The sequence below is a fragment of the Natrix helvetica genome (assembly GCF_964273705.1).
Source record: "Natrix helvetica genome assembly, chromosome: 10".
In the NCBI taxonomy this organism is placed as follows: Eukaryota; Metazoa; Chordata; class Lepidosauria; order Squamata; family Natricidae; genus Natrix; species Natrix helvetica.
In genome coordinates this window covers 18899421-18912199 of record NC_138561.1, presented here as the reverse complement: position 1 = coordinate 18912199, position 12779 = coordinate 18899421, and the positions used below count along the sequence as shown (strand labels likewise).

Genomic DNA, 12779 nt, shown 5'->3' with positions numbered 1-12779 from the left:
AGCCTGCAAACCCAGAGCCATTCTGTCTTGCTTGGATTAAGTCTTAACCTGCTCTTCCCCATCCAAATCCAAACACATTTACCCAAACTGTAAAGAAACAAAGAATGATGAAGTGAAAATGTGTTACCTCCATATCGTCTTTAAACAAGGCTGGGGCTGGTTTGTATTCTGGGTCTTCTACATCCCTAAGAAACACATTCAACACAGATGTGTAAATGATATGAAAATAAATAATTATTGGTTTAGTTACTAAAAAAATGAGAATGATGAAATGAGTTCATTTGTAGGAAAAAGCAAGTATTGCCAAAGAATTTGACTCTAAATCGTCTGATTCCTCTGTTCTTGAAATTGTGTTCTTTGAGAAAAAGACCACTTGCTAAAGTTACACCTAAATCGTTCAAATTATCATAACCTTGTGGGGAACAGATTATGGTCCTGAAACTTTCTGTTTTGCAAAGTATATCATAAATGGATGAGACAATACTCAATGAATCAGATTAATTACTAAATCAATCTGTGAGAGCTGAGGTGGTGCGGTGGTTAGAGTGCAGTACAGCAGGCTACTTCAGCTGACTGTTAGCTGCAGTTTGGCTGTTCAAATCTCACCGGCTCAAGGTGGACTCAGCCTTCCATCCTTCCAAGGTGGGTAAAATGCAGATCCTGTTTGCTGGGGGCAATATGCTGACTCTGTAAACCACCTTGAGAAGGCTATAAAGCACTGTAAAGCGGTATATAAGTCTAAGTGATATTTCTATTGCTAAATGGGATAGTATTTGCATGGGTGCTAAAAATGGCAGCTGGCTGTCAAAAGCGGTTTAAAAATTCATACCCATCCATGTAATCATTTGCTCTCTGCTCAGCAGCTACAGCCTTATCATCCGGTTTCCCCACTCTTTCCAAGAAGCAAAGGGCAGCATCTGCTCTAATTGTGTTGTATTTTTCATAACCTGGAAAGAAATGTATTCTGAATATAACCTTCAAGACAAAGCAAGCAAGCAAGCAGATAATGTCCTTATTGCTTACCATGTTTAAAAACACCTATTAATAGAGATTTATCTGCTTCCGTATCCCACCATTCGGCTGGCACTTCGGAGTGGTCTGGTTCCGGGACCCAAATATCAATTTCACTGAAAGGTTTAGTCAGAAAACAGGTGTTAAGTCTTTCCATTGTGAGATATAAACTTTCACACAACACAGAAATGTGCCCAACATACATACATACATACATACATACATACATACATACATACATACATACATACATATATATATAAATTTTAAATTAAAAGCATCAAAAGTTCTGTTAAAACTCATCTTAATTCAAAAGCTACCAATGATACTTTTGATCAAGGAATAAAAACAAACAAACTTAGTATCATTTACCTGGCATCAACTCCTTCGAAAACTTTCTGGCATTCATTGCCAATGACTTCTTGCTTCAAGTAATACAGCATTCTAACACGAAGTAAAACCCTGAATAGGCACATAAAGATAAATATAAAGCCATTTGAAACATTCAGATTGTTTTTATTTGAGAGAGTTCTTAATTGAAAATACATATGAAAATATGACCAACAATGACCATAAAATATGACCAACATCTTATGATCATTTATCTACCAACACCACACAATTTTGGTTAATTTTCCCTGACAAGATTCTAGATTGCCTTTTTTAAAAAAAATCCTTAAAATATAATTTGATGGGGTTTTTCTCTTTGCGTATTTCATTTAAACTTAAACAGCTGACAGACACATAAAGTCAAGATATTTTGAGACATTCCCCAAAAGCCTGAATGGAGAAGTTAAACCAACTGTGGTTCACTCAATCCAGAAAATGAATGGACCACTTTTGAAAATATATAAATACGAGAGATTCTGCCTATATAATGCTCTCTGCTAATGCTTTAAAGACAATAGATGGCAATATGAAAATTTATCAGCTGCTTCCAAACTGGGAGTTCAAAATGGTTCTTGAATGAGTAGAATATTTCTCCCAAATCATCAAGCCTAATTCTCTTTCTCCTTCTCTTATTTATTGCCAAGATATACTTGCTCATGGAGAAGATACTGACTCAACAAAATCATTATCATTAACACTTAGCCTATTTCATTAAAATGCCAAGATTAATTAACATTAGGTTTAGTAAAAGGATTTGTTTGCATTTCTAGAAGATATATTTTAAAATCACATTCATGATTACTTTTTATAATAACCCAAGGCTTACAGTGCTACTTACTTATTACAGTGGTGTTTTATGTGCTTTTTATACCCATCATCTTGCAACAAATGTTCCGGATTGTACTTGCGAAGCCACTCGGCTTTATGTATATCAAATGTGCTTGTTTGGGTCTTAACTTTCTTTCCTTTTCTGCCCCTGGGGACGGGGGCTGACAAACCTAGGCCAAACAAGAATAAAAGGCAGGGACTTATATTTTTAATTACAGTTTATTAGAATCACATTTGAGCAACACATTCTTGGTTTAAAATGAGCTTTTTGTTTGCTTGCTTGCTAAGAGTAATATCCTCCCAAAGATGCTTACCTAAGTGATTCTGTAATTCTCGAGTCTGCCCGTTCTCAGTCGGCGTAATAAGATCCCAGATAAAACTTTTAATCTTTTCATCTCCTCTATAATGGACAAGGCAATATGCTAGCAGGGCCCGGCAAATTATCTCCACGTCTTGTTCATTTAGCTGTCTCTTGAAGCGCCCGTGCGATAAAATTTCTCTCCAACGACCCCACCTATTTCATTTTAAGATTGAACATTTGAAACAAAAGTGACATACTTCAGATGACCTTTTATGCATTAATGCCCAGGGTTCTTAATTAAATGTGCATTCTAGAGCCTTCATTTCTATCAAGAGATGACAGGAATGGCAATTCACATTGTCAATCACTCATTAGGATCCCATTAAGGATGCCAAGATCTGAGTAACGGTTATATAAATTTTTTTAAATTATTTAAATTCTATGTATACCTTACAATATTAACTGGATTTTTTTTTGTCTATGATCAAGGATCATATCGCTTGATTTCAGTATTTGCTGAATGATAAAAGCTTTGTGATTAGTACAATCTACTCTTACAAAAGACTACATTATTTTATTAAATTACATTATTAGAACCACAAACATCAGAAAAAATAGGGTAAAGTGCAACAATATTCTTTTAAAAAGGCGTATTTTTCTTATACTATTCCAGAGTAAAAGAAAAAAATCTTACCCGTAAACTAACAGGTTTTTTTCAACCCTAAAGCACTCTGTTCTCCCATAGCCACTGGAGCGATCACAAGGTCTTCTAAGTTTTGGTTTATCCTCTCCTTCACTTTCAATGTCAGACAACTCAGCAAGTTCATCTTTTGTAGCATTAAAAGGCCTTGTTTGCTTCCTAATTCTCGGGGTGTCAATAACCAAGCTATTCTGCATAATACAAATAAATGTGCATTTGAAAAATCTCTGCAGATTAAGGCAGACAGGTTCCTAAAGCTCAAATTTCCAAAGATTTATGGTTATATAAAGAGTACCACAAGAGCCTATATCAACCAGGTTAAGAGTACATTTAATTCATGCCTTTCCCTTAAATCTGTCTGGCTCTTCAAAAGTTCCATAAAGATCTGTTCATTTCAGCTGGTTTTATAAACAAAGCATGCATATAATTAAAGCAGTAGACTTCTAGTCAGAATACTATTCGTAAAAAATTGCTCAAAGCTGTTGCAATTAAAAAAAAATAGCCACAGTAACTCAGCAAAAACACTCGTAAATTTAATTGGAAATATACTTACTCTACCACTGATGGCATCTATGTCTATTTCAGCTTTTTTGGCCCATTTCTGCCAGAAGTTGGGGTCATCTAATGAAATATCTGTTCTATTTCCAGATGCAACAAAACTAGCCTGAAATAACAAACAGTAAAGCACCATAATATAATAATTCTTTTTAAGGTAGGGCGAATTATGTAAGATTGTATCTTAATGGTAGGAATGAATCCCATTTGCAGGATCAGATACTTTTATCAATTGTTAGTTACACAGGATACAAATGTAAATAAATGTTCAATCATGAATTCAAATTAGCCACACAGAATTATTTAGAGTTAACATCTCAGTCCTTTTTTTGAACATAAAGCTTTTCCCATTCTGAGTGCAGCTCCAGGGGTTTAAAAACAAAACAGGCAGTTCCAAACATTTTGGAAATTTTACGCTCAACAAACAGAGTGTTCTTGAACTTAAATGCTACCAAAATATTCAAAACAACTCATTCTGTGCTCAAAGCAATTCAAAACAAAACATTTTGTACATCTTTAAGAATATCAGGGCATTTCTGAGCCCACAGAATTTTCTTAGTGCCCTGTAAAAAAGGCACATTTAATACTTGCTGAACAGTGTATAACTACCTTAGCGAATGTAGAGCCCCTCCCTTCAGATTCAATTGTGATTGTTTTTGTGCGGCGTTGCAAGATTTGGTCAATATCTTCTTCACAGAATTTAGAGCCTTCATCCTCTTCATCCATAATGGCGCCATAGGCACCTCTTCGAAGCAGGTCTTCAATTTCCTTTTTGGAAAGTTGCTGAATCTGAAGTAGTAGAATTTGGATGCATTTAAAAGAGCAAGGAAAATAATTTTGTTTACTCAATGCCTTGCGTAATAAAAATACTTTTTGTTTAATCATACTTGTAATTTAATAAAAACAATTTCTTTCTATCCTTACTGGAAATATGCCAAAGCATTACATTATTCTGGTATTTTTTAACATAGGTAGTCCTCGACTTAGGACCACAATGAAGCCCAAAACTTATGTTGCTAAATGTGAAAGTTGTTAAGTGAGTTTTTCACCATTTTACAATCCTTCTTGCTGCGGATGTTAAGTGAATCACTGCAGTTAAGTTAGTATTAGGGTTGTTAAGTGAATCTGGCTTCCCCATTGACTTTGCTTGTCAAAAGGTTGCAAAAGGGGATGACATGATCCCGGACACTGCAACCGTCATAAATGTGAGTCAGTTGCCAACCGTCTGAATTTTGATCATGACCATGGGGATGCTGTCACAGTTGTTAAGTATAAAAATGGTCGCAAGTCACTATTTTTCAGTGCCGTTGTAACTTCAATTGGTCACTGAACGAATGGTTGTAAGTCAAGGAATCCCAATATGGGCCTTTTTAGCAGTGCCACTACAAACAAAACCGACTCATGCTCTCTTATTTAAATAGATGCAGAGTTTTAAGGAATCCCAAGCTGCATTTTGTGGGCTCCCCTTTAAGTCAGACACCTAAGGACAGAATGCAACATCCCAACCATGTTTACTCTGTTCAAGATAGTCAACCATCTAACCACGTTTGTTGCAAAATGAATGAATCGTAATGAAAATAAAGAGAGCAAAGAATATGGTGCAAGGTTTTATGAGATGCTTCGCTTTTAAAATTTCCTCTGGAAAGTGGTTCGGGGGAGGGAAGCACTTTTTCTTCCTTTCCATTTCGTGCTTCTAGTTTCTGTAAGAAACAACGGGTACATACCCCGCCAACGCTGTTTTCTCTGCCGCTCATGCTCTGCAAGACAGCTTTATCTAAGCCAAGCTTTAGGCTTGCTCTGTCAAACATCTCTCTTTCGTAGGAGTTTCTTGTGATCAGCCTGTAGACTTTCACTGCCTTGTTTTGGCCAATCCTATGACAACGAGCTTGAGCCTAAGGAGACAGGACATCAAAACCCATCAAAAAAGATCCTGTCGCAATCAATTCATTAAATTTCCTATAGCATGATTAAAACTGACGGGTTGACAAGTTATACCTGCAAATCGTTCTGAGGATTCCAGTCTGAATCGAAAATGATACAAGTATCAGCTGCTGTTAAATTGATGCCTAATCCGCCAGCTCTGGTACAGAGAAGGAAAACAAACCGGTCAGAATCCGGCTTGCTAAATCGATCAATGGCAGCCTGACGTAAGTTTCCTCTCACTCTCCCATCAATTCGCTCATACAGGTACCTTTGAAGTGTAAAAAAAAAAAAAAAAGGAAGCAATTCAAAGAAAGCTCTATTGGTATTAGAGTTAAGACTTCAGAGGATCAAATATCTAAGATTTGATATATAAGAATCAGTTGGCTTGTCAACTCAAGCTACGGGTGTTGAAATCCACACACCTTGAAGCTGTAAGGTTGAGAAACACCAGCATTGAGGGCAAATCCACAGCTGAATATTCGTGCACAGCTCAGCACATTAACCAAGCGCATGGAAAAGCACTTACGGTGAGAGCTACATGGGTGTTTGCAATATGGAAAGCTCACCTTTTATGTATTAGGTAATCTTCCAGGATATCAAGACAACGGACCATCTGAGAGAAGATAAGCACCTTGTGGCCTCCAGCTTTCATTTTTGGAAGAAGTTTATCAATGAGGACTAGTTTCCCGGCAGATTGGATCATTGCTTGCAGGTGAAAATCAGGAGCACTCTGACTATACGTTTCCCTAAATTCTCCTAAGATTTTTTCCTCAGCTCCTGTGTTCAGGAAAAGCAGAAAAAACTAATTTGCGTTCTTCTTCTGTTTCCAAGTACAGAAATATTATACAATTTTGGTCTGGAAGCACATATCAGAAGCGGAGCAATAAATCCTCCACAATTTGCATAAGAAAATATTTACTGCTGTTCATCATTCTCTGTCACTTTTATGAATGCTTCTCATGAAAACTGTCAGGTGAATCACCATTGTTAAGTTCTCAACAGAGAAACATATAATAATGTTATACAAAGCAACATTTTTAAAGTGGGTTGTAAACAAATGGATTCTTAAGGACTCTTTCTTTAAGGAATTGATCCTAATTCTAAAGTAAGGGGTGACGACCTCACTATGAACAAGGCCTCAAGTAAATAAAAAAGGATTGTTTTTATAAAAAAACATACCTACCTTTGATAAGATATGGGTGATTGCAGCATTTCCTGAGTTCCATCATGGTATTAACTAAGTTGGGCACGTTAGCTTGCCCTGCCCCTTTGGACAAAAATGCAAAGTTTTTCTCTAAAATAGCTCGATAATATTTCTTCTGGATATTTGTTAACTCCACTTCAATAATGGTTTCTTGCTTAGGAGCCAATTTCTTCTCTACATCTTCTTTCAGTCTTCTTAGCATCATTGGTTTCAGAATAGCCTGCAGCTTTTGCACCTACGAAGAACATAAATAACTAACTAAAAGCCAAAGAACTAGAATTTACAAACCGTTCAGTCACTACGCAAGGCTGCTTCAAGGTTCAAAGCTAAAAAGGCTGATTGATGCCAATTTTTGGTAAGAGTCACAGACTCCCCTTTTAATATTTTTTCGGCACGTATAAAAACTTTTCTACCTGTGATTTTTTTCTGCCAAATTCTCTGTATATTTATACAAGAACCACAAGAAATTAAAATAACTGAATAACTGTGATATTCTATAAAGTGTGCTGGGGAGACCATGGAATGAATTAATTTACTGGCCTGTGTTGAAATGAGTAACTGATCATATTCTAGTTTCTGAATGCGTATGAATGTGAATCTTAACAGCGTAACACAAAAGATTCATACCTGTTCTTCTGTTTTAAGGTCTCCAAATTCTTGCATGAATGTAGATTCGGCTGGGAATCGTAGAGGTTCAAGGAAGTGAAGAAGGCTGAATAATTCTTCTACAGTGTTTTGCAGTGGTGTGCCGGTCAATAGCACCTTATGCTCCTAAAGATGTATGCAAAATACATTTGACAAGAAGTTATAAACCATCTTTTGATCTTACTGGAATGACAAGAGTAATACAGAGTAACAAGAGTTGGAAGGGCCCCTGGAGGTCTTTTAGTCCAAGCCCCAGTTCAAGCAGGAGACCCTATACCATTCCAAACAAATGGCAGTCCAGTTTCCTCTTAAAAACCTCCAGTGATGTAGCTCCCACAACTTCTGAAGGAAAGCTGTTCTACTGATTAATTGTTCTATCAGGAAATTTCTCCTTAGTTCTTAATCGCCTTGATTAGTTTCCATCCATTGCTTCTTTTTCTTCTGCCTTCGGGTGCTTTGGAGAATAGCTTGCCCCCACTTCTTTGTGGCAACCCCTCAAATATTGGAATGCTGCCATCATGTCACCCCTAATTCTTCTTTTCACTAGACTAGACATACCGAATTCCTGCAATTGTCCTTCGTATGTTTTAGTCCCATATGTCAATTTATAAATGTACACATATGCCAATTTATAAATAGTTAATTTAGTAACCTTGTTTTGCTTTTAAGTAATGTCATTTTATGCTAATGACTGCAAAAAAATGTTTTGAGCAACAAAATGGCATGTAATAGAAAAAAAAAGATGGCTTAATGAGTTTAAAGGTCAAGAGAATCTCAGCTATATTGCAGACGTAGAGATTCATGCAAGGCATTGGTAAAGTTATATAGAGGCAAAGTTATAAAATAAAGTTAAGCAGGTAGAAACACACATCCCTTCCTGATTTGTAAGCTGCAAAATAACAATAAATCTTTTGAGGGTGTGTAAATTCAACTCATGAGCATTCCAGCTTCCAAAGGACATTATGGTTTTGGAAAGCAGAAGTGAGCAACAGTAAAACAACCAACTCAAGCTAAGAATCCAATGTATTCCTTGATTTGGAGTTTAGCATTCTACCTTCTGTGTGTATTCATCTGTCTTGATATGAGTCATATCTCATTACATTACAAGATGAATACTCACCAGATTCATGAGTTTGAGTCCCTCCAGAAGTTTGCAGTTTCTGTTCTTCAATCGGTGTGCTTCATCAATGATAACACAACGCCATTCAATTGCATTGAGTTCGGGACAGCCCCCAAGAATCATTTCAAAAGTGGTGATAATGGCCTGGAACTTGTAGCTTTCCCTAATGATGCGGCCCTGGGAGAATATAAATGAAAGCAAAACATAGTTTGCAACCTTATTGCAAACTTCCCATTTTTCATTGCATCTGCTAGTGAAGTGAATGGCTGGGATGAGAAAGGAAGCTTTTTAAATTAGGTTGCCCTCTGATGAAGAACTGTACCAAAATGTGCATGCCAAAACTACTCTCTTTTGCAGCACATATATGGGAAATAACCTGATCAACAAGAGAAAGAAACCAAACATTCAAAAGGAAGTTGGTATAAAAAATTATCAGGAGTCAGGACTTGGCAGCAAAAGGAAAGAACAGCCAGTGACGTAACAGGCGGCCATCCACACATCAATCAACAAACAAAAAGCCATATACAACCAGGCACCACATAAATATTAGGCACAGACTAGCCCAAAGCACCCATTCTGGTAGATCCCTGAGGATGGGCTCTAGCATGAGTCTAAAAACTTGGAAGACTAAACCTCTAGACTTGGTGACCAACCCAGATTAGATCATATAAATTATCTCTATTTAAGTGTATCTAAATTCTCAAGATGTCAAATATCTAGGCAAAGTATTTGGGAAGCATAATCTGACATCTCTAAATACAATTCTACAGGTTTTCAGTACATTCATATATTTCTCGAGGGCATAAAAATCATCTATTTCACATTAAAACAAATACACTATACCGGGGGGGGGGGGGGGGGGGAATCTCCAAATTTGGCAGGTGTGAATCTTGTGGGTTTCAACTCCCAGAATTCCTCAGCCAGCCATGCTGGGAGTTGAAGTGCACAAGTCTTAAAAGTTGCCAGGTTCGGAGACCGTCGGCATTACGCAAGACATATACATCCCCTCGCCATGTTTATTACTGTGTAGAATCAAGTGCAGAAAATTACCTGTGAATCCCTGAAATACATCTCATAGCGCTGTATCATTTGCCTACTAATCATGCTTCCATGATAGACCACAACATTCAGGTCGGCCCAGGTGCGGAATTCTCTCTCCCAGTTGGTGATGGTTGAAAGCGGAGCAATGATCAAGAAGGGTCCCCTTATCCCGTTCAGAAGGATTTCATAGAGGAATGTTATTGATTGGATGGTTTTGCCAAGGCCCATTTCATCTGCTAAAATGCAGTTTTGTCTGAAAACACAAGTACACTTGTTGGGTACACAAGTACATCAGGAGGAATATATACAGAATAACAGAGTTGAAAGGAAGCCTGGAGGTCTCACTCCCTGCTCAAGTGGGAAACTATACCAGTGATGGCAAACCTTTTCAGCACCAAGTGTCAAACTGGAACGCATGTGCATGCATGTGTGCCAGAGTGCCGGAAACTCGAAGGCCAGCTGGCTGGTGAGCGCATGCCTGTTTTTTGGCTGGTTTGGGGGCAATTTTTTGGGCTGTATTCAGGCCATTCTTTGGGCCATTTTAGGCTGTTTTTCAGGCCGTTCTTCATGAGATTTTCAGGCCATTTTTTGTTTTTCCACCAGAGGGCCAAAAGCGGCCTAAGAATGGCCTGCAAAATGGCCCAAAATGCCCAGAAATGGCCCGGAAAACAGCCAGAAGCAGCCTGTTTTCATGCAGTTTTCCAGCACTTCAGCAGCTAGTGACGGCGCATGTGCCCACAGAGAGGGCTCTGCATGCCACCTCCGGCACCTGTGCCATAGGCTTGCCATCACGGCTCTATACAATTCCAGGTAAATGGTTGTCCAATCTCTTCTTAAAAACCTCCAGGGATAGAGCACCCATAAGTTCTTGAGCCAAGTATTCCAATGGTTAATTGTTCTCATTGTTTGTTCTAGGTTGGATCTCTCTTTAAGTGGTGCAGTGGTTGAAGTGCAGTACTGCTGGTTACTTCTGCTGCCTGCCGGCTCCCTGCAATTTGGCAATTTGAATCTCACCAGGCTCAAGATTGCCTTCCATCCTTCCAAGGTCAGTAAAATGAGGACCCAGATTGTTGGGGAAAATAGGCTGACTCTGTAAACCACTTAGAGAGGGCTGTAAAGCACTGTAAAGCAGTATGTAAGTCTAAATTGCTATTGCTAAGTGCTATTTTTCACCCATTATTTCTTGTCCTTACCCTCTGCTGCTTTGGAGAATAGGTTGACCCCTCTTCTCTGTGACAGCCCTTCAAATATTGGAAGACTGCTGTCATGTCACCCTTAATCCAGTCTTCATTAGACTGGACTATAGTAGATTTGTTAAAATGAAATATCTATGCTAGATTTTGAAGCATAGTTATTAACTGTAATTAAAAAGCAGGGATGGATTTGTGCTGCAAAAATGGCTGGAAAGACTCCAGAAATAGTAAGATCTGATTAAAGAACATTTCACATGTTTCCCTTGATTGCCTCCTATGCCTCACAATAAGATTCCACTCAATCATATCCTGTGTGTACTAATTTTAATCATATCCCATTTTATTACTTTTGGTGCATCCAACAATATTTCAAACCAGGAATACTTCAACTTACTTTAGAAGCAGCTATAAGATCAACATTACTTTACTTGGTTTAGAGAACATACCTATTATACCAATTGAAAAGAAGCCAGTTGAGACCTTCTAATTGGTATTCCCTGAGTTGGTTGCCGTTTTTATATTCCCTGGACTGTTCTATTTTCTTCCATGAATTAGGAGGAGGGCGCTCCTTGGAAATAAAATACAAAATGAAACTTCTTTGAAATTATCCACTTGAAGAAAAAAAAACAAAGAATGTAGGGGGAGGTGAGGGGGGGAGAAGGACTATGAAGAATAGATCCCTGTAAATCAGGGACACTGTAGACTAGCTTCTGAAATACAGTTGCTGAAATATGCATATTTATACAAATAACTTATAAGAAATTAGCCTGCGTTTTTGTTTTTTTCATCATGGAGAGAGGGAGGGAGAGGGAGACCCAGCCCATCAAGCTTCAGGGTCTTGCAATCCAATCTAATCAAATCCAATTCAATCCAACCCATTCCTTGTTTTATCCTCGATGTCAGAGACCAGAAAAGAGATTTCTATATTTTACTTATCTGAAGGAGCTGAGATGGACCTCATGATACAATTTCTAGTAATATTTCTCAGTAGAATGGTTTAGTTATCTTACCAATCGTCTTGAATCAAGCCTTAAAGCTTGCAGCTGTTCAAATTCTTCTATTTTTCCTTGGTCTACATCTTCTTTCAATTCCCAAGTGCTGTCTTCGTATGGCAAGGAACACCACTTTACTAAATAGTAAGTAACATGCTGCAGTAAGGGGAAAAATTACTTAGGTTATCCTCTCAACCATCAGGGCTCTCATGTATAATTACTGAGTATAAATCTTCATTAGATTGAGCTTCCCTTCCCCATCATTTTTCTTTTTTTCTCTCCTACCACTCAGTTCTTGGATGTTCTGAATATTAAATTTGTTATTTACCTATTTATTCTGTCCTACATTTTATTTCTATAGCTCAGAGCTAATAATACGGAAATAAATATATATATATGGGTCAAGTACATATCAGTGTATATATGCATTAGTTTCCCAGCCATTGATTTATATGAGTGTTGTTGTTGTTTTTTTAAATATACCTCTCCAGTGTCTTTATCTTCACAAAAGGAGACTTCTAAAACCCGGTCTACTTCAATATAATCAGGATTAAAAGGTTCTTCCTCCATCTAAAAATTAAAATAGGGTTATAAATATGTGTATTTTATTTATCTGAACAAGATAACTCAGTGGCAAGCTTGAAATACAGACTGCTATGCACTGTGATGGATTCATATTATTGGCTGTACCCAAATTATTAATAGCATGCCTTGAAAAAATTGTTCTCTTCCCTTTTTAAAAAAGAAAAATCCATTTATAAAATTCGATTACTAAAAATGAACAGCACAAATATGTTCTTTGCTAAAACAACACCCAAACTATAACACAGGGGGCCCCAAACCCCGGTTTGTGGAAGCCGGGACATGCCAGAAACC

At 37.6% G+C, this 12779-nt stretch overlaps 1 protein-coding gene across 9 annotated transcripts in view; it reads right to left on the bottom strand.

Moving 5' to 3' along the window:
- Positions 1-12779, bottom strand: part of CHD9 (chromodomain helicase DNA binding protein 9) — a 52299-nt gene that overhangs the window by 14906 nt on the left and 24614 nt on the right. For all 9 annotated transcript variants that reach the window (XM_081963585.1, XM_081963589.1, XM_081963590.1 and 6 more), the window contains 19 exons: positions 12387-12473; positions 11922-12059; positions 11358-11479; positions 9728-9971; positions 8678-8854; positions 7540-7683; positions 6892-7147; positions 6275-6485; positions 5781-5976; positions 5510-5677; positions 4395-4574; positions 3784-3894; positions 3225-3421; positions 2544-2743; positions 2240-2399; positions 1384-1473; positions 1024-1127; positions 830-947; positions 128-185 (listed from right to left, as the gene is read on the bottom strand). In XM_081963585.1, the coding sequence (XP_081819711.1) occupies positions 128-185; positions 830-947; positions 1024-1127; positions 1384-1473; positions 2240-2399; positions 2544-2743; positions 3225-3421; positions 3784-3894; positions 4395-4574; positions 5510-5677; positions 5781-5976; positions 6275-6485; positions 6892-7147; positions 7540-7683; positions 8678-8854; positions 9728-9971; positions 11358-11479; positions 11922-12059; positions 12387-12473 (2961 nt within the window). The remainder of the gene's footprint in view (positions 1-127; positions 186-829; positions 948-1023; positions 1128-1383; positions 1474-2239; positions 2400-2543; positions 2744-3224; positions 3422-3783; positions 3895-4394; positions 4575-5509; positions 5678-5780; positions 5977-6274; positions 6486-6891; positions 7148-7539; positions 7684-8677; positions 8855-9727; positions 9972-11357; positions 11480-11921; positions 12060-12386; positions 12474-12779) is intronic.